Below are 18861 nucleotides of genomic sequence, written 5' to 3'. Positions count from 1 at the left end.
TCATGAGGTCACAGAGATGGTTCTCAGGGTGGCCTGGTCTCAGCATGTTTCCCCAGTGGATTTTGGGGCATTCCTTGCACAGGGATGGGGAGTACTGGTAGAGGAGATGGAAAGATGAGGGGACTGCAATAAAGGGTGAAAGAAAATCCTTCTTATTCCCAATTTGGTTATGTCCTGAAAGACTACAAGAGGGCTAAAACGTAAACTATAGCAGTTTACACTGCATGGATTGGCCTGCAGTTTTACAACACAACCTGCCTTTCCCCTTTGAAAGGTAGTTTATGGGTACAAATAGGTTTACAAAAGGAAAACTGCATATGCTTATTCCCTATATTAAAGAGGAGATGGGACAGACCACCACAGGCATTCTCTTCTTAAACTGAGAGAGGCAGCTACATGCAAACTACAGGTCCCAGAACACAAAATGTTCCATCTAAACCTGAAAAACTGTTGTGAGCATCACATACTGTGCCTCACCGTTCTCACGGGCTGATTCTCTGTGTTTAAGATGAGAACAACTAGAGCAATCGACTGCATCACATAAATTAAATTCAGCCTTGACATTCCTGGCATACCACACACACTGAAATTTTGTCTGGGGCCTGCAGTTATCCTGGGGACTTTACCTCTACATCAGACACCTTCATGCGAGTGCCCTCTTTGCCCACAAATATATCATCAATGTCGACGAGGATATAGCGATCAAGTGTGAGACAGAGGCGTTTGCCAGTCAGGTAAGCAATGGCATCCACGAAAATGAGTTTGTGCAGCCAAAAATTGAGGTTATTGCCAAAAAGAACCCGCTGGATCCCGTCATGCAGACCCAGGTCCTGCACCACTGTGGCATGCAACGCTTTGTGGGTAGCCAGGTGAGGAATGGACTCTGAGGACTTTGTGCTGGCCAACAGCACTGGCTCATATGTGCTGTGGTTTGACTGGAACACGGTCCAGTCATCCCCGGGCAGGGGACCCTGCTCCACCTCATTAGCCCGGGTGACATAGAGCAGGGGAGCACTGGGATTGATGTGATAGTCCCGCAGCCCTAGGTTGGAATGGAGGAAAAGGGGGAAACCCTTGAGCTGCGCACTGAGTAGGCTGTTCTCGTTGGCTTTGAAAAAGCCTATAATCCCCACTCCGTACTCTACGCAGTATTTGTCCAGCAGCTCTCGGTTCCAGGCGTCTAGGTTCACATATTTAAGGATATTCTCATAGATAATAAGAGCGTAGCGTCCCCTGTCTTTGTCTGTCAGGGTGGGCATATCCCCCTTGCCAGGGGCGATCTCTGTCCTGTATTTAAACCGGCTAGATTCCAGGATGGCCACAATTTCCTGCCCCAGCTGGGAGTAAATGCTTTCCACAAAGACTAGCACCACAGGATCCGTGCGTGAGGTGTCCACAGACTTTGTAAGCCTCCAGCTGGCTTGTGGTGGGATCAAGATGCGGTGCTGGTTGCTGCAGTCACTGAAGGGCAGGGGTGGTGGCTCCTTGATTTTGGGGCTGTTAGTGACGTAGTAAGCCAGGATGCACATGGAGATCAGGCTGAAGGCAATGAGCAGCAGGATCAACCTGTGGAGCTCCAGCTGTCGCACGTGCCGCACTACTTTCCACAGCTGAATCATGGTGAGGCGGGCTGCCCACCCCCTCCTCACACACTGCTCCCACGTCGCCCTTGAAATCTCCAGTGCCACCGCGGCAGCACCCACCAGCAGCTTGCAAAAAAGCAGCAGCAGCTGCAGAGAGAGACAAAGCTAAAGCGAACAGCTACAAGGCTAGACTCCCAGGGATCTGCCATTTATCTCAAGTAACCATGGCCCTCAATTCCCATTGCTCTTTTGCGTGCTGCCTCCTATTCCTCTCCTCTCGCTCAGCAAAGTCTTTTGGAGGAGGGGGTTTCTGAATCTCTTGTCTCCAAGTGCAAATCAGTTTGTCATCCTGTGCACAGGCGCTTTCAGCTCAGCCTTCCCAGGCGTCCTGTTTCTCAGCTAGCTGCTTCCCATTCACATGATGGCACCTTCTCTTTGCATCCTGCAATTTAAAAAGAAAAAGTCAATTCTTGGTATGGATTCATGGTATGTAACAGGTTTGAAATGGCAGGATCAGCAGGTGCCAGGTGGAGAGCATTACTTGCCTGTCAGCAGGCAGACCTGTCCCCTGGGAAGTGACACACACCATTTGTACAGGAGCTTGGCAGAGCTGCAGAACAACTGCAATGGCCTTTGTAAGAGAGGTCCAGGCAGTGCACAGAGACTTCGCATTGCCCTTGGGTGGGATTTGCATGAGCTACAGTAGATACGTACAGCTGGTGTACCTGGCCTACCCCCGCTTCTCTTTCTGCCACTGAACACAAGACATGGACCACTTTTATTCCTGCTTATACTTTAAAACTAACAGGAATAGGAGACAGACATTGCCTTCTCTTTCTTGACTTGTTCTCATACTAATGATGATGTGCGAGTCCCTGCCAGTGATTTCCTGGGCCCTTGGGATGCTGCTGTCCTGAACCCAGTAGGGCTCCTCATTTCCATGGTTCCCACCCTTTTTATGAGGCTGTCTCACTTGTCTGGGGAATCCATCTTCTTCCAGGGCTCTTAAAATACCGCTCTCGGGGAGGCATCCTCCCTTAGGAATCCACAGCCCAGGGCACAGGCTGCCCGATTCAGCGGCAGTGGGAGAGGAAACACCTCCTGAAACCTTCCTCACCTTTTCTCATATGCCACTGAAGAGCATGAAGCCAGTTTTAAATCACTAACAGCACAAAGTGAATTTGGGCTAGTCTCATACATGTGAAAGCACCTCTTGTTGTGAAGCTCTCTTACCTCCTGCTTTGCATTTATGACGGCAGACTATTTCACCATATGTTGTTATTTTTCCAGGATAAAATGCTCAGCAAAGCCAACAAACACCAAGCCATCTAAATGTAAACACCAGGGAAAGTAACTAAATTGCTCTTACTTTAAAAATAAAATCAAATCACTACGTAGTTTTCTCTCTCTTACCAGAAATGTGACCACCTACTGTAAACGCAGGAACAACTTCCAGGTGTGCATTACTTGGGATACAGGCACATTTTTAGGGAGCACCTGCTGTCCCTCCCAGCACAGGCAGATCCGAAGCTGGTGCAAAGACACCCCTAATGCCAGATGTTGCTCACCAAGTCAGTCGTGCTCGCAATAAGCTCTCTGTAAAAGTTTTTACAAAAAAAAAGAACCCCCCAAACTTCTCTCTCTCTCAAGATCCTTCTCACTCACACACCCATGCTTCTGCAGACACGTGCTCCGCCACTTAGGGTCCTTCTGCCCACCTACTCGACTGGCATAGCTTACAATGCCAGGAGGCACAGGAGCAACAATAACAAAAAGTAGTACTACCAAAACACAGCTCACCATCCTTTCTCCTTTCCTCCCTTTTTTCAGCCTTTTTGTCACGATCATTCTGACACAGAAATAATATTAGGAGACCTATTTGTCCTCAGGGGTAAAACAGACATTAGATTTGTATATAGTAAGTCAGGGTTTTAACAACTATCTACACCAGAAAAGAAACTGCTTCTTTGAGACAGATGCTTATTTTGTAATGTGTATTACTAAACAGAAAAAAATCTCTCTGAGTCAGGGAAAAGATCATTTCACAGATGAGGCCAGAAGTCAAACTCTAAATATTCCCACCAGGCTCTTTTCCAAGCTCTTGGTACAGCTTGAAGCACAGGCAAAAAGACAAGCAGACTTTATATAAACAGATACAGCATCACTAACTTTGTGTTGGAGGACAGAAAAGAGTCAGAACGCTTTTTACACAAGCATGATTGTTAAGTATTATCTAAATAACTTCTAAGCTACAAGCTTAGCAGGGCAGGGGCTGGTTTGTGTAGCGCACAATGAAACCTTAGCTCTGATGAGGTCCTCAGAATAGCTGTAGAGTATAAATGTAAAGTACATTACACCATTAATTTTCCACTGGAGAAACTGAGACACAGGAAACCCGATTTAAGGTCATACTGGAAGGCTGCAGAAGAATCAAGATTGAAAAAAACTCTGTTCTCCAGACTCAGCTGGATCTTGTTGCTCTCCAGCCTCAAATGCCCCTCTCTACTGAGAGCTGGCTTTGGAAATTTAGCTCAGCCAGTGACAAGATGCTATGTTTTCTTCAATATAGATGACTGATCATCTTTCAATTTTGTCTCTACATACTGTTAACCTTTTATTGGAAAAAGCACATGAGAGAGGGGCAGAAGTAACCCTGGGAGGATGTAAAAAAATGGAATTCAGATAGATTTTTCCTTTTTTTGTTACTGAAGTGACAACTGATTTTGAATGCCTAACTCTCTGGACTGACTGCAGGACATGGTTCATAATTCCAGTTCAAGTCAATGAGGATGATCAGTGAACCAGCTTAGTATCCAAAAAACCATGCACCATCGTTCAGAAGAAAGCAGGAGAACAACCTTCCCACATCCACACCAGGCCTTTCCCATCGCATTGACCCTACAAGGAAGGCCCTGATGTTACCAGCCTCTAGTTTGGCACTGGAGCTCCAAAGTCAGGTTGAACTGCAGAGAGACGGTAGTAAATGGAGCCACAGGTCAGGTGGAAAGATAGAGGTTGGGTAGAAACATCTAATAAATGCTGTATCTTTTGTATGAGGTGAGTTCCCTGTAAAACACACAATATACACAGCTCAATGCATACCAGTTGCAATGAGAAGCGGTCTTCACTCTACCACTATGTAACAAATTCATATAAAAAACTACACTCAGATTCCTTGTACTCAATCTTAACTGAGAAGGCTGGAAATTGCAAGTCAATGTCTTCCCTAATAGCTCACGTCTTTTTTTTTTTGTTTTAATACCATTGGCTAAAATAGAATAATTAGATTATTCTGAAACATTCACTGTCTTCAGATGTATCACACAGGCAGTGGTTCTTGCAGGAGAAAATAATGTAAAGAGGGACTTATAAGATCAGGAGCCCATGGGATGCCTGCAGAGATTTCCAAGTAAGTGTTTCTTTGGTGGAGTTTGTAATCTAAACACCACTGTAACAGTAAGAAAACACAAAGCATACTGATCCATGGGAAAGCCTCGCAAAGTACTATATTACTTTTGCAACTCTCCATCCCCAAAACATCACCCTGAAAAACACTTCTCTTCCCTGGTTACACTCACTCACCTCTTCAACTTCATTTTCAGTGTTGAACTGAGTCTCTGTTTTGCAAAGAGCTGTAGCTTCAATCTCCTGGTTATCATTTTAAAGATGAAAATCACAAAACAACTGGATTATTCTGCAGAATAAGAGTGAAACCGGAGTTTAAGCCGGGCTGCCACACCTGCAGTGCCCAGCTGAGGGGCAAGAGGGAGAGGAATCCCCTTTGCTGGACACTTCTGAATCACAGCAGTGTTTGGATAACAATGACTCCATTCAGCCCTCTAGCGAACTTCCCAAACAAGCCCCCATTTGTTACACGGGTGAGCTCAAAAAAACAAATAAAAAAAAAGGCCTGTATCAGATTGCTGCTCAAGAATCTGTCAGCTCCAATCTCTTTAACAAGGCTTCACAGCCAGAGGGCATGCCAGCTGGCACAGTATGCATTAAGCTCTTTGGGGACTGCATCAGCTGGTTAAAAAAAAAAAAAAAAGCAACACAACAAAAACACCAACCAAAGTTTATATTAAAGGTGAGAGAGCTGTCAGAAACCACTCATAGCCAAAATACAAATCCCAGAAAGATCTGCACTGAAAAAAAATCCAAAAAACCCAAACCCACAATCACACTGAAAATTACTCCCTCCTAAAGAAAAATACCTGGCTCCTTGTTTGAGATCAAACTCCTTGGAAACTAACACTTTAAAAAACTCAAGTTTATAGATAAATTCCAAACTCCTTTACTGCAAATTTGCCAGGATTACCTGAGTGCAAACTGTAGGAGGAGGCAGGCAGAAGGCACAGCAAGGATGAAGTATTACACTGGTGCAAGGACCCAGGTGCAGTGGGCTCCCGTCCTGCCAGGAAAGCATCGCTGGGTCAAAGCACCAACTCTAAGGCTGGCTATCTCACAAATCACCAACATTCAGGCACATGCTTTATATAACTTAGATGTTCTGTTTCCTAGCGATATACAGTGCTAATGTGAAAGATGAACCGTTTTGTGAATTATCAGCTGCTAAAACCACATGGCAAATGATGTGATATGAAAGCAAGATAATAATCAGAATTGTGTGGTTTTAGTCTCTGATAGGCATAAATCTCCAGTGCTTGGAAATTATTACAGGGAATCATTACAAATGCTTAAGACCAACACTCGTCCAAAACCAGTGACCAGAATGTGTATGTACGTGTGTGTGTGTGTGTATATATATATATATAAAATGTATGTATGTGTGTATATATATATATAAATATATGTATGTATGTATATATGTATGTATGTATATTTGGGGCTGATGGTATGTTTGTGCCCAGGGATATAGAAGATAATGGATGTCATTTGACACCATTATCAAGAATTTCTGTCATGCATGCTCTCTTACAGCTGAGCCACAGAAGGTCTTACCATTCTAAAAACCAGTATCACGAGTACATTTCTCCAGATCTTTTATCATGCATAACATAACCCAACTTTGTGGAATGCACAGTGGCAGGGTCTCATCTTTGCCTAGAACAGCTCTAGTTCAGAGCTCTTCTACACCTCTGTGCAACGGTTGTTGCTTTGGGCCCCAGAGGGACTGCAGTAATTGAGTTACACAGTAATCAGAGAAGGAATCTGATTGATTTTCCAACCCATTCCATTTTAATGGTGTCATCATGACACAAAATTCCTCATTTGTCTGCTTCACTGAGAGATGCTGCAACCTCTCCCCTGTCTGCGGTGATATCTATGTGCCAGGCCCCCAGGTGCAGCTCCGCTCTTGTGAATGTGAAAATCTGGTAAGCAGCGGCAGCAGAGCACACTTAGCCACGCTACAAAAGAAGCGGTAAGCCCACGAAAGAATGAACGCTGGTTGTATTCCACATCCCGGATAAAAAAATAAAAAATACTGTGGGACTTACAGTCACATTGTAATGTAATTGCCAACCAAATTCATTTGTGGGCTCCAGGCACGTGTTTCAGCTAGCACCCACTGCCAGTCAAATCCTGTGGTGAGATACTACCCAAAGAATACCCAACGCAGATCAAAGAGGCAAGAAAAACTAATGGTGCCTCCCCTGCCCTGACAGATACCCTTGCAGACTCCCGCCAGCTCTGTGCTCTGCTCGGGCACGTCCCCATGCAGGGATAGGCCTTTTTCAGTACAGATCGGTGGTAAGCAGGAAAGCTGCCAGCTGGCCAGCAGGTTCCAAACGCGTCAGCCTCAAACAGGAGGAGAAGAGCTGTACAACGTAGTAGTAATTACTCCCCGCCCCAGACAGGTGTGTGACTTCACACCCTCTGCAAGAGCAATCAACTGCAATCCATGCTAAACAGGTCTGCGTGAACTCCTCTCAGCCCAGCACAAAGGAAATTCAACTGCAGACTTGAATCTGCGCTCCTGCCAACATAACGAAGTTGGGGGCAACGCCAAGGCACAGATCCTGGAGAGGTGCGCACACACGGCCCAGGCCAGCTCCGAGGGGGACTGCACCAGAGCCCCATGACTCCTGCAAGGTTTGTGCTATTGGGATACATCAAGTCAAGCGCATCCCTTCCACCAACAACCTAGTTTGCAGTACATCCCTCTTTTCTTACTCATTCACAGCATAAAAAAGAAACGACAGGTTTAGTCCTTCCCCTGCAAAGGGCAGGCAACCCGCTAAGAACGTGAAACCAAGCCTTTCCTCCGACCAACAAAAAAGCCTTTCTGATAGAAGATTCCAGGCAATGTGGTTTTCAGTTCCCTGCCTCCTCTCCGTCATACTACCGTCACTGCTTAAGGACATTACAACTAACTTGACTGATCTTCAAAAGCAAGGGAATTTCAAACTTTTGCACTGACATATTCCCTCAGATTGAATGCCAGCACCACAAGCCCCTACCTGTTTCACTGTCTTGGAACAGGACAAGTTTAGGAAGAGAAACAGTTGCTCGCTTGCTCTTCAGCCTGCCTAAAGATCAGATGTGCAAATGACAAAACTGAAGAAATGCTAAAACAGGAAAAAACCCCTTCAGCATTCAGCAGTTGCTGATGCTACCTACTTAATAAAAATAATATGCAGCTTGACACCTGCACACATTTACTGGAATGAAAAGGAAAGCATGCGTGTATGCTGGCATTGGGAGGGCTCATGGAGGGCAATGCCCTCCACCAGCCAAAGGATGCCACTACTCTGCGGCTGCACGGGCCTCTGTAATGCTACTGCTCACATGAGAGAAAGGGGGCACTGTCCTCACAGATAGCCAAAGGGACATCTCCACTTCTTTATTTCATATGCTGCTTAAGCTCTAATATCCAGATATCAGTCCTCCACAAAAACTTCATGGTTTTATTCTGGAATTGCCTTTCCTTCTGTTTTCTGCCTCCCCTGACATTTATGCCTATACACACTCAGACCCAAACCCTTTACCCAAACCAGGTAACTACATGGGAGATGTTGACGCCCATCTGCAGCCACTAGGAGCCATGGGACGGAGAATTAGCATTAGCGCAGATTTGGAGCCTGCCACATAGGGAGCCTCCAAGATGCTCTCCAGTCCCACCCAGGTGATAAGTGAATACTTCAGTCACCCAAAATTGTGGGAACATACCATCTTCAGCCTCCTCCCTATATCAGCAATCAACAAGTATGCTTTATCATGGCAAAACATCTTCAACTAAGCTGTGAGAACAGGAAATAAATGCAGTTCCTTCCACATTAGATATGGACAAGGATCTAATCTCCATTCCCTCATGCACCGGCTATCACAATTCAGATAAATGATTCTGTTGTAGAAAGCAAAATGTCTTCTCTTCTGTCTTCTCCTAAGTAACTTAATCAAGTAGGGAAATAAAGTCAAACTGCAGCAAAACCAAGAACAACTCGGTGTCAGACAGAGTTGAACTGTCTTTATATAGAAATGCAAGGTATGAAACTTTATCTGTAATAGCTATGAGAGCAGTCCAACCATTCTTCCTTTGAGTTATGCTTTAAACATTTCACCTCAGTTAGCAAGAGGCTGATCTCATACGCTCAACTGCTTCCTCCTGTCAGGGAACCTGTAGTAGCTAATTTTTTTTTCAATCTATTTTATCTAGGAACATATGACAACAGGGACCATCTACAACAGGTTTAATACTGTTACACTGAAAGCTCGTCCAAGTCAACATCAGAAGAAAGCTGCAAGTATGCTCTGCCAAAGCATAAAACCCCAGGAAAGGTTGTGCTTACCTGTTATTGTGTAGTTGAACCTAAGATTCACATGGTCTGAATTTGTTGGACTTGTAAAAGAACATGTTCCCCGGCTGTGCACAGCAACTCCCTGCCTGCCTGCCTTCAGCTTAGGTCTTCTACTCAAAAGACCTCAATCCAGTGTGAAGTTAAAGATATGTCTCCCATCCTTTTTAGTTTCCAACATTCAGTTCTCTAATACCTTGGTATGACTGAAATAAGTAAGTTTTCTGGACTCGAAAATCAAAATATTCACATTTTTTGCAGGCTTGGCTATTGCAAGACAGCTTTAACACCTTGCAAACTCACTTTAGAAAGAGGTGAAAAAGTGATTTCAGAAAGCGATGAGCGTGGCCTAGCCAAAGCAACATGAGTAAACAAGCAAAGGGAAGGAGAGGGCTCCGGGGTAGCTCCTGGGGGCTGTGGGAGCGTGGTGGAGGCCGCTCTGCCTTGCTGGAGCTGCAGCTGGGGAGCTGGGTGGCTGCCCGCTGCGCTGCCAAGCCCCCGAAGCGGGCTCTGGGGCTCAGGTGTGAGAAAGGGCTGCTGCAGGTCGGGGTGACCGAGGCTCCCAGGGCTGACCTGCCCTCGAGCCGGGGGCAGTGTCACTCGGAGAAGGGGTGCCCGGGGCAGCTGGAGGGGCCCCTGAGGCCTGGCTGCCTGCCCTCAGTCCAAAAGCAGGAGAGGAAGAGGAGGAGGAGGAGGAGGAGGAGGAGGCCCCAGACAAGGCTGGCCAGGGCAACCGGAGCCTGCGGGGATACTTACGGCCCCGACAGACCCCGCAGCAGCTTCACACGCTAGCAGGAGTCTTCCACGCATACAGGGATGCGTAAGAGACAGCAGGAAAGAGTCTGCTAGAGGAACAGGGTGGTAAAGGGTTGTAGCTATTGTTAGGTTTCCCTGTCTTAATGTGGGTGGAATTATTTAATTTTTCTCTCAAACCATCTGTGTTTGTAATTGTTACAAAATCAGAGCAACAGAGGCCAACACACGCTTATTTCCACACCACAGCTTGCACTGTGCCATGTTCACTACCATTTTTAAACAGGAATTCCAACATCCGACCTGCTGTTCCCCCTCGTAGAGACCTTGCATTTAGACAATCAGCAAGGACACATAAAACTCATGATTTCAAAATACATATCTCTCAAATACATTAATTCATTTAAAACAGTCATTGTAATTACAAGTCACTAGTTCTTCACTTTCTTCCCATTTTATAGCCTTAATTGCAAAAGTGGGTGCTACATTCTTGCATTTTTAATTAGTCAACTGATTACAAGTAGAATTCTTTTCTACTATGAAGCTGCATCTTTTAAATATTCCTTCATGCAGGGAAGGATAAGCTCAGGACCTCATTAACCTCCTAATTAACAGAACAGACAAACTCAGGAACAAAAGCAGCCGTATTTGCAATCGAATCAACCGTCTGATAATAGTGAAGTTTTCTTAGTCGGGAAAGCTCAAGCATTTTGAGCAGACTGCACATCTCCACCAGGAACTACAGCTGAAGACAAAAGGATCTGGGTGCTGAAAACTGTTAGGTGCCCAAATATGGGCTGTGGGGACTAAATCAGCTATCTTCAAGATATTTTTCCCAAACTTATAAGTAATAAACTTCACAATAAAATTAAACTACTGAAAGTCTAATTCATTTTTTATTGTTAACATAGAAACAATTTTGTTTTGAAGCAACAACTTGTTTTTTACATGAAGAAATTTAAAGTCTGATTTTAGATTCTGACAATGAAAAAACATATGCTTAACCTCCATGTCAAAATTAATTGCATCACTCTTGTGAGCCAGCCTGCAAGCTTGTATAAGTATCAATAGGATAAACTTAGTTATGAAATTATTACTGTTTCACATACAGCAGTAAGATATTAGGTAAGATACTATCAGAAGATTGTCATAAATGCATTCGGAACACAGTTTATTATGAAACTTAATCTAAAGCAACAAAAAAAATTTTTTTTCCCTCTTTCTTAATACATGTTTAACCAGGTTCAAATAAGTGAATTGAAACCAGAAAATCTCCCAAACCTTTTTTCAAATCAATGATCAAACTGCCTTGCACTCAGTTGGAATGGAAAGAACAGAACTGCCAGAAAAGCGCGTTTCTCCAAAGGCAGAAAGGGGCATCAGCCTGGGCCATGGTGTTCGGTCTCACCAAGGGAAGCAGAACCCATTTCTCCTAGTCTAGCCTGGGTAGAAGGTATTACAAGGTATTCAGCCTATAAAAGGCACTGCAAAAGCGGATGACTTCATCCACCACTTGCATACAGCAACACTACCACCCACCAACATGTACGTATACTAATATGGTGGATCCTGTGCTTTTCTGCAAGTGTTTTCATGGTAAGAGCTATTCCAGAAACAAGGACACCAAAGTGCTTTATAAACAGTAAGCAGATACATCTCCACGTATACCACCAAGAGCTGGTCTACGCTGGAAAAACGCGAGTCATGCCACCGCAATTACCACCAGTAGTGCAGCTGGGCAATGACACAGCTGTGCAAATCTGGTGCTACTACCAAGCACCAGATTTGCCCATAGTCATGCGTTTTCTACCACTATACCATCCAAACTGAACTGAACTCTACCTATACTGCCAGGCTACCTTATGGCACTTGCTGTAATACAGACACTAATTTTCACAGTCCAGCAATTACCTTAAGATAAAACAGGGCTGCTCTTCAACAGCATACAGAAAACAGTGAACAATAACTTAGTGAAAAATTCTGCACTCAAAATGGTAAGGAGAATTTATTACTAATCATTGTATAAAGAGTTAATGCAAACAATGCTCAGCAAAACACTGGCAAATATACTCCTTATCCTGCAACATGCACCATCTCACATAAGAAACATGATCCAGAACGACAAATACACAAAAGAAAACGTACAGACAGACAATTAGTCAAGTAAACAACTTAGAAACGATTGCTGGAAGAAACAGGTTCGCAAGAAGAGAGAGAGGGAGGGTGAATTTGGCAGCAGAGACTCGGAGACTGTTCCAGGAATAGGAAGAAGCATGAAGCAAAATGCAAAGCTGAGAGTAGGAGGAAGAGATAAAGGGAGCAGTGCACAGGGAGTCAGAGGGGAGTAGGAGAAAATGACAGCTCACATTGCTTAAGGAGGCAGAAACATAGTGCCTAAAGACAGAATTCGCCCGAGACATTCGGTCTAGCATGCCTACTTTTAAAAAACACAGGTTATTTAATAATCAAAAGAAGCAGGAACTAAAAGGCTTAACATCTCATCTTCAAAGATGAGTTTCCAGCAGAAGCACACTAGCATGCTTAGAGCTTATGTATTTAATGCTGATGGGGGAGCAGCTCATACAGTCTGCAAGCCTAAAATTCACTGCAACAGGCAGTGCAACAGGCTGGACGCACCGCAGCAATATTTCATCTGCATCTGACTAAAGCCACTGCTGGTTAGGTTGTGAAAAACTAATATGCTTGCAGGACTGCCTAACTGCATTCACCAGTTTCCTTTGCGCAGGGAGAGGCACACGGGGGAAAAGGCAGTCAAAGACTTTGCAAGTAGGCAAGAAAGTTGCCTTCACTATGTTATTACAGTACGTAATACTGTAGGCCATTTCAATTGTACGTCATTTCCCACAGTGAGAAGTAGTATTAGATGGGTGCAGTAGCTGAGAGTGTAGAGCACCTAAATTAGAGAATACCCACAACAAAATGTTATAAATGCTTAAATTTCATGATTAATGTTGAAATCTGAAGTCCAAATGTGCTAACAGTGATGAACTGATCTCAGTGAGGTAACAGACACTTTGTAGTTCTCAGATCACTTAACACTGAAATCTTGTGCACAGTTATGATGGGAGGCAAATAACCACATCTCAGGCATTCAAGTAATTCAAGCTTGACTTTGCAGCAACACTATAAATAAATAATTAATGCTTTTTACTAGCCCCAGATTAGACTAACACTATACTTTCAGACAAGATTTTTTCTTTGTTTTCTACTCAACATTGCTGCAAAGGGGAGAGTAAAGGTAGTTTGGATGGCCAAACCCTAAATTTTATCTTCTTCAGTGTAGCCAAAACACAAGAACTAAATAATTTTGAGCTAGACAGCAACTTTGAAGAACCTATAATTATGTTATTAAAAAATACCCAATGCTAAACATCTTTTAAAATTTTAAACATTAATTTTAAAATTAAATGCACAAACTAATTTAAACTCTAATTATTTGGTCTACTTAATTCTCACATAATTAATTTGGTAGCTGGAATGTAAGCACTACAGCTTTTTGGAAGGCATATGCTGTTTTCGCACACAACAAAGAAATGAAGCCTCTACTTGAATTGTAAAATTCAGTCTTTGTTATGGAACTGGGCTTGTGTCTTTGTAATAATCTGAAAAGCTTTCACTGTCCTCCCAGGGTCTATACCCCGTTCCTCCAAAGTATTAAGTGGCTTGCAGAATATCTGTGATGGGAAGAGTTAAGGAAGGTTCATGGTCTTCATTCAAAAAAACCTGCTGGCATCTGGATACCTGTAGTAGGAATCTTACCCATTGCTTTTATGCCTATTTTTGCCCAAATTCCGCTTTGCCTGCCTGTACCTTCCGAACCAATTCGGCTGGCACGAGGGGCGGCATTGCAGAGGCGGCTGCCTGCCGCTGCAGCGCAAGGCAGCCTCGCTCAGTGCTCGGGAGCGCCTGCCGGGTGCAGGAGGATCGCCTGCGCTCCCGCCTGGCTCCCGTCGCAGCGGGAGGGGGCATGGGCGAACACACGCGTTCGCCGGCATCCCTCGGCGGCACGAGAACAGATGTGCACATCCCCCTCCTCCTCAGCCACCCCGGGCTGTCAATTTGACAAATGGATCGGTAATTCCCGCTCCAGGAAACCTACTGCCGCAGCTCTCATTTTCAGCCCCTTGCCTCCCCCGGCTCAGAGGGGCAGCCCTTTGGCAGCAGGAGCTGATAACTCTATCCAAGCGGTGCCAAGAGGCGTGTGAAGGGGTTGTCAAACCATATACTCCTCTCAGTCAGCTCCTCCCAGGAGAAGACTGGGGGTCTGCTTTCTAACTGCTTCCTGAGCACATACATTGGGGACCCAATTTCACTCTCTTGTCCAGGCACAGGTTTTCCTGCATATACAGAGAGGGAGACTCCACAGAGGAGCTGGAAGTGAGGGCTTCAGTTTCAGGAGACCAACATCTGGAAGTGCCTTCCAGAGGAACTTCAGGGCAGATTTTGGCTTCTCTCCCCCCTGGAAGAGTCATAGAAGGGAGAGAAGGAAGAGCAGCATTATCACAGCAGACAAGACAAGACAGGGTGGAATATTAAAATCAACTTCCCCTTTGCTCCTTGGTCTACAAGCATCCACTTTTAACTTGATGTATTTACACATTTCCTGAATCCCACCTGTAAAATGCAAATAATGTTACACAGAACAACTATGCGCAGTGATGCCTCAACAGCACTTTGAGATGCCCAGGACTGTATCAGAATGAATTGTTACCCTAATGTTACCTGTGTAAAGCACAAACTTTGAAACAGTGATAAAGGTGAGATTGCCATTGCTTACTGCTCTACTGTAAACACTCCAGACAATGAGATCTGAGACAGACAGAAGATGAAAAATCCTCTAGCAGTTCTCAGCTAAAAAAAAAGATTGTAACTTGACTTTTGTTTGCTCACAGTATAGAAGACATCCCATGAAAATGGTGAAAATTCTTTTCCCCTCCATCGTATTTGCCAAGCTCTCATACATTTCTTTCTTTATTTCTTCCTTTACTGCCTCTATTTGTATCAAACACTGGAACTGTGCTCATTCAACCAGGGCCACCTCAGAGGTTAAACTACTGGCAATGGCATTTAATTTACTGTGAAGCAGGAAGAAGGGTGCATTTATTCTAGGTCAAACTGCCTATATGAAGAATCACTTTGGACTTTGCAAATGCTAAGAATACAAACAAGAGGAGATCCTCTACCTTTTTTTAGAGAGAAGTCCGCTTTCCTTCATGATCCTAAATAGACTGATGCCAATCAACCAATTTACCTCATACACACTGAACCAACGCCTTGAATCCCTAACTACCCTACCACCTGAGAAGAGACTCCTCAACTTGGGTACCCCCACCCTGTTCCTTGTGGAAATCCAAAACAGAGCAGTTGTACATATATCAATGGGGGACACCGGAGGTCTGTCCTGCCTGCTCTCCCTTTTCCCTCCAGGGATAAACATTTGGCCTTCTTAAAAATACATTCTGCACTTGAATTTTCAGTGTAAAAATGACGACCTACTTTGAAATGAAGCACACAACACGCAGTGGCCACCAAGTACCAGAGAATGACTGAAAGTCACAACCAACTAAAGCAAAAAGAGAGGCCAACTTCCCTGTTTTGTTTTTTTCAGTTCTGAAAAGGAGGGTCCCTACATAATCTCAGCTCATACACAAGGGATGTGAAAAAGCATGCCTATGCTTCCTTCATTGTATGACACCTAACTTTACAACCTTTTGTTTGGAAGAAGGCACTACATTGGATTTAAAGCAACTTCTGAAACAGTAAGCAACAAAAACAAATCCCTTGGAGGAATATTTTGTATTAAAGATGGCTTCAATACATAGCAAAACATTCCCGTACCGGCGGTACTCTGAGTACAAAGTGTGCTCGCTCTTTGCCAGCCCTTGTGCCTGGCTTGCTGGCTCTATAGTGAGTTTGTTATTGCCCTAAGGGAGTATTAGATAATGAAGAGCTCTGAGTTCTCCTTTTGCTTCATGCCTGGGCTCATCCTAATGTGTATAAGTAAGCTTAGTTTGCAGACTTTCCTTCTCAGCTGCTTCCCCCTCTTCTTTTCCAGCAACCCAGCAACATTTTTTTTTTTTTTATAAATGAGCACTACCAATTGCCTCTCTTGAAACAAGCTTACTGAATCCATCACCTTATTTAGAGTCTGCTCCAGAGACTAAAATGAGGATCCCAGCGTCAAATGGACCGGAGTGCTTCAGCTGCATGGGGTGACTGTCACGAAGCATCATCAGAAAGCAGGCACCCGCAGAGGACAACCACTGGGGTACCTGCTCCCATCCTGTACCACGCTACATGTGGCACATGCTGCGCCACTAGCAGGGGATGGCTGTGCAGAAAGAGGTGCGACTGCACAGACGCAGCCACACGCGTTGAAGCAGTAACACCAGACAGCGTCATGCAACCAGACCTTCACTGTGGTTTCAAGCAAATGGCTGCATCCATTCATGAAATGCCTCTGACATGCCATAACACTTTACTGAGTGCATAAAATGGTTGTTTTAGGATGAAGGATAGCAGCGGGGTTAATGACGCTAGCTCTATAGAGGCTTTTCTTTCATTACGTTTCTGAGAAGTCATGGAAAATAAACAGACCTGATGTGTCATTTCTGGATGGTTTAAAACAATGGAGAACATTTTTATTGAAAGATTATTTGTATTTTTATAGTCATTTCTTTCAAATAATCAAAGCAGATAAGCTATATAAGGGATTGACTGAAAATTACAACAGTGAAGAAAGACCCCAAATTCCTGGCATTATCAGCATATCGCCTTTGACATGTTACTTAAGCTCTGTGTGTCGGTTAAACACACACACCTGGCAACATGTACTTCCACATTATTGCTTTGAGATTCTTGAATTTAATGGCATATAGAAAGGATAGGTCTTAATATTACTATGATAACAGGGAAGAAATTCCATTGCAATTTTAGATAACCCAAAACATAACACATCACTTAGCAGGGAATAACACCTTTCCTCATCCTTTAACAGCTGAAGCTGGGGAGTGAAGGAGGACAGAGGAGGGAATTGAAAATCACATCTCCTGTTCCACATAGCCACACTGTAGAGGGAAGGTTTAAGACAGCAGGAGCTACATTTACACAGTTATTTACAAAGCAGCATATCCATCTGACTGCATTTTTTTTTTTTTTTTTTTTTTTACAAGAGTGAAAAAAACAAGCCTCTTAAGAAAAGAGGCCCTGTGAGAAGTTTCTGATCTGTGCTCCAAGCTAAGCTCTTGCTTTATACAACTGCAGTGTTTGGCCATGTTGCAGAAGCATCAGTACTATCTGCATAAACTTGACTAATTAATTAAAGAACATTTTTAAGGCCCAAAATCCTGTTTAAGGTGCCCTGACCAGGAGAATGGCAGCTGCATCAGAGATCGAGGATCAAGAAATTTCTTAATGACCAAAAAAATGTTCTAAGTGAATCTTATTTTCCAAGAAGCTCAAAAGTGAAATTCCAATGTATTGTCACCCAAAGGCTTTTTTACTAGTTTTGGGGGGGGGGGGGGGATTACTTAAAAAAAAAAAATCTATTTCTAAGCTTTCGAACTGCTAAATATTATATTAACACAGCTAGCTCTGTTCTTAACATGAAAATGAGAATTTAGATTGCTGTATGAGAAACCACTAGAAAAATATAGCTGTATTAGTACTCAGGAACAGAAAAAACACAATCTGTTTTTTTTAATTTTCCATCTGTAACAGCTCTAATATTTGCAATGATTTCATCAGTTACCAATAGTGCTGATATCTGCTCATCATTCAAACAATCAGATATCCAAGAAATAAAGTGACTGACTAAGAAGAGTCAAGGGAGTATCTATTTATAGTGCAGCATGAGCAGTAGCCTAGGAGAAGGTGTGCAGCTATAACCAGCTTCCTTGTACTATTCAAGCACATTTGTGTGCCACCAGCTCCTCAAGGCCAGATTTCTTCTTTCCTCCAGCACATTTTAGAACCTGAATTTAACCCAGCTGTAAGGTTAGATGCAGAGACATCCTATCAGGGAGGGAAAGGGAGACCAGAGGGAGGAGGAGGAGGAGGAGAGGGAACTAACGTAGAGCTTAATGACCGAGGAAGGTAGCAGGCATATCAGCGCTAGACACAAGCCCTGCCAAGTCCACTTAGTGCGCTGCCTAATGCAATCATTGAGGAGCAGCCCCTCCATCCACCTCTCAAAGCACTGTCCTTGCAGATGATGACTTGTTAAATAAACAGTCAAATACCAGTGCACGGAAAAAAAAAGATGTTTCCTTGTACTTACCTAAGGGTAGCAATTAGATAAGGAATAGCACAGATAAACACACAGATTCAAATTTCCTACCTTTAAAAGCCATGTCTTCCAGTGAAGTTCTCTCTCAAAAGGGGTCCTGTCTGATAACTCTGACAGTCAGCAACCCAAGGAAGCACACGGAGCCAAAGGGAAAGCAAGGAAGAATAAAAAGCCTGAGAGCTGCTCTTCACAAAAATCATATATTAAGTGAGCTGGCCTTTCCTGAAAAGGGCAGCTGGGCTGCACAGTCGGTAGATGGCTGAACCACTATTAGCAGCAGGGATGCCTTCCCTTCCCCCAGTGTCACCAAAATCTCTCAGATCATGTTGTGAACCTAAGGACGCTGGAATTTTAAGTGCAGACAAATGGAAAAATGTAAATAAATTCACACTAAAAAGAGGACATCACTGCTAAGCATAATAAGCAGCATTAACCACTAGCTGGTATATCATACTGCAGC

At 43.9% G+C, this 18861-nt stretch overlaps 1 protein-coding gene across 10 annotated transcripts in view; it reads right to left on the bottom strand.

Moving 5' to 3' along the window:
* The window catches only part of NDST2 (N-deacetylase and N-sulfotransferase 2), a 141788-nt gene that overhangs the window by 25234 nt on the left and 97693 nt on the right, over window positions 1-18861 (bottom strand). For 9 of the 10 annotated variants that reach the window (XR_010884719.1, XR_010884721.1, XR_010884722.1 and 6 more), the window contains one exon: window positions 627-2025. Coding sequence is in view for 5 of the 10 variants with exons in the window: in XM_067299913.1 (XP_067156014.1) it covers window positions 627-1619 (993 nt within the window). In the remaining 5 variants the exon portion in view is untranslated. Of the gene's footprint in view, window positions 1-626; window positions 2026-5901; window positions 5991-18861 lie in introns of those variants that run through there. The other variant, XM_067299915.1, reaches the window with a different exon arrangement.

Source organism: Apteryx mantelli, chromosome 7 (assembly GCF_036417845.1).
Source record: "Apteryx mantelli isolate bAptMan1 chromosome 7, bAptMan1.hap1, whole genome shotgun sequence".
NCBI classification, from domain to species: domain Eukaryota; kingdom Metazoa; phylum Chordata; class Aves; order Apterygiformes; family Apterygidae; genus Apteryx; species Apteryx mantelli.
Note: the sequence above shows the minus strand (reverse complement) of the source record. Positions and strands in the feature narration are given on the sequence as shown.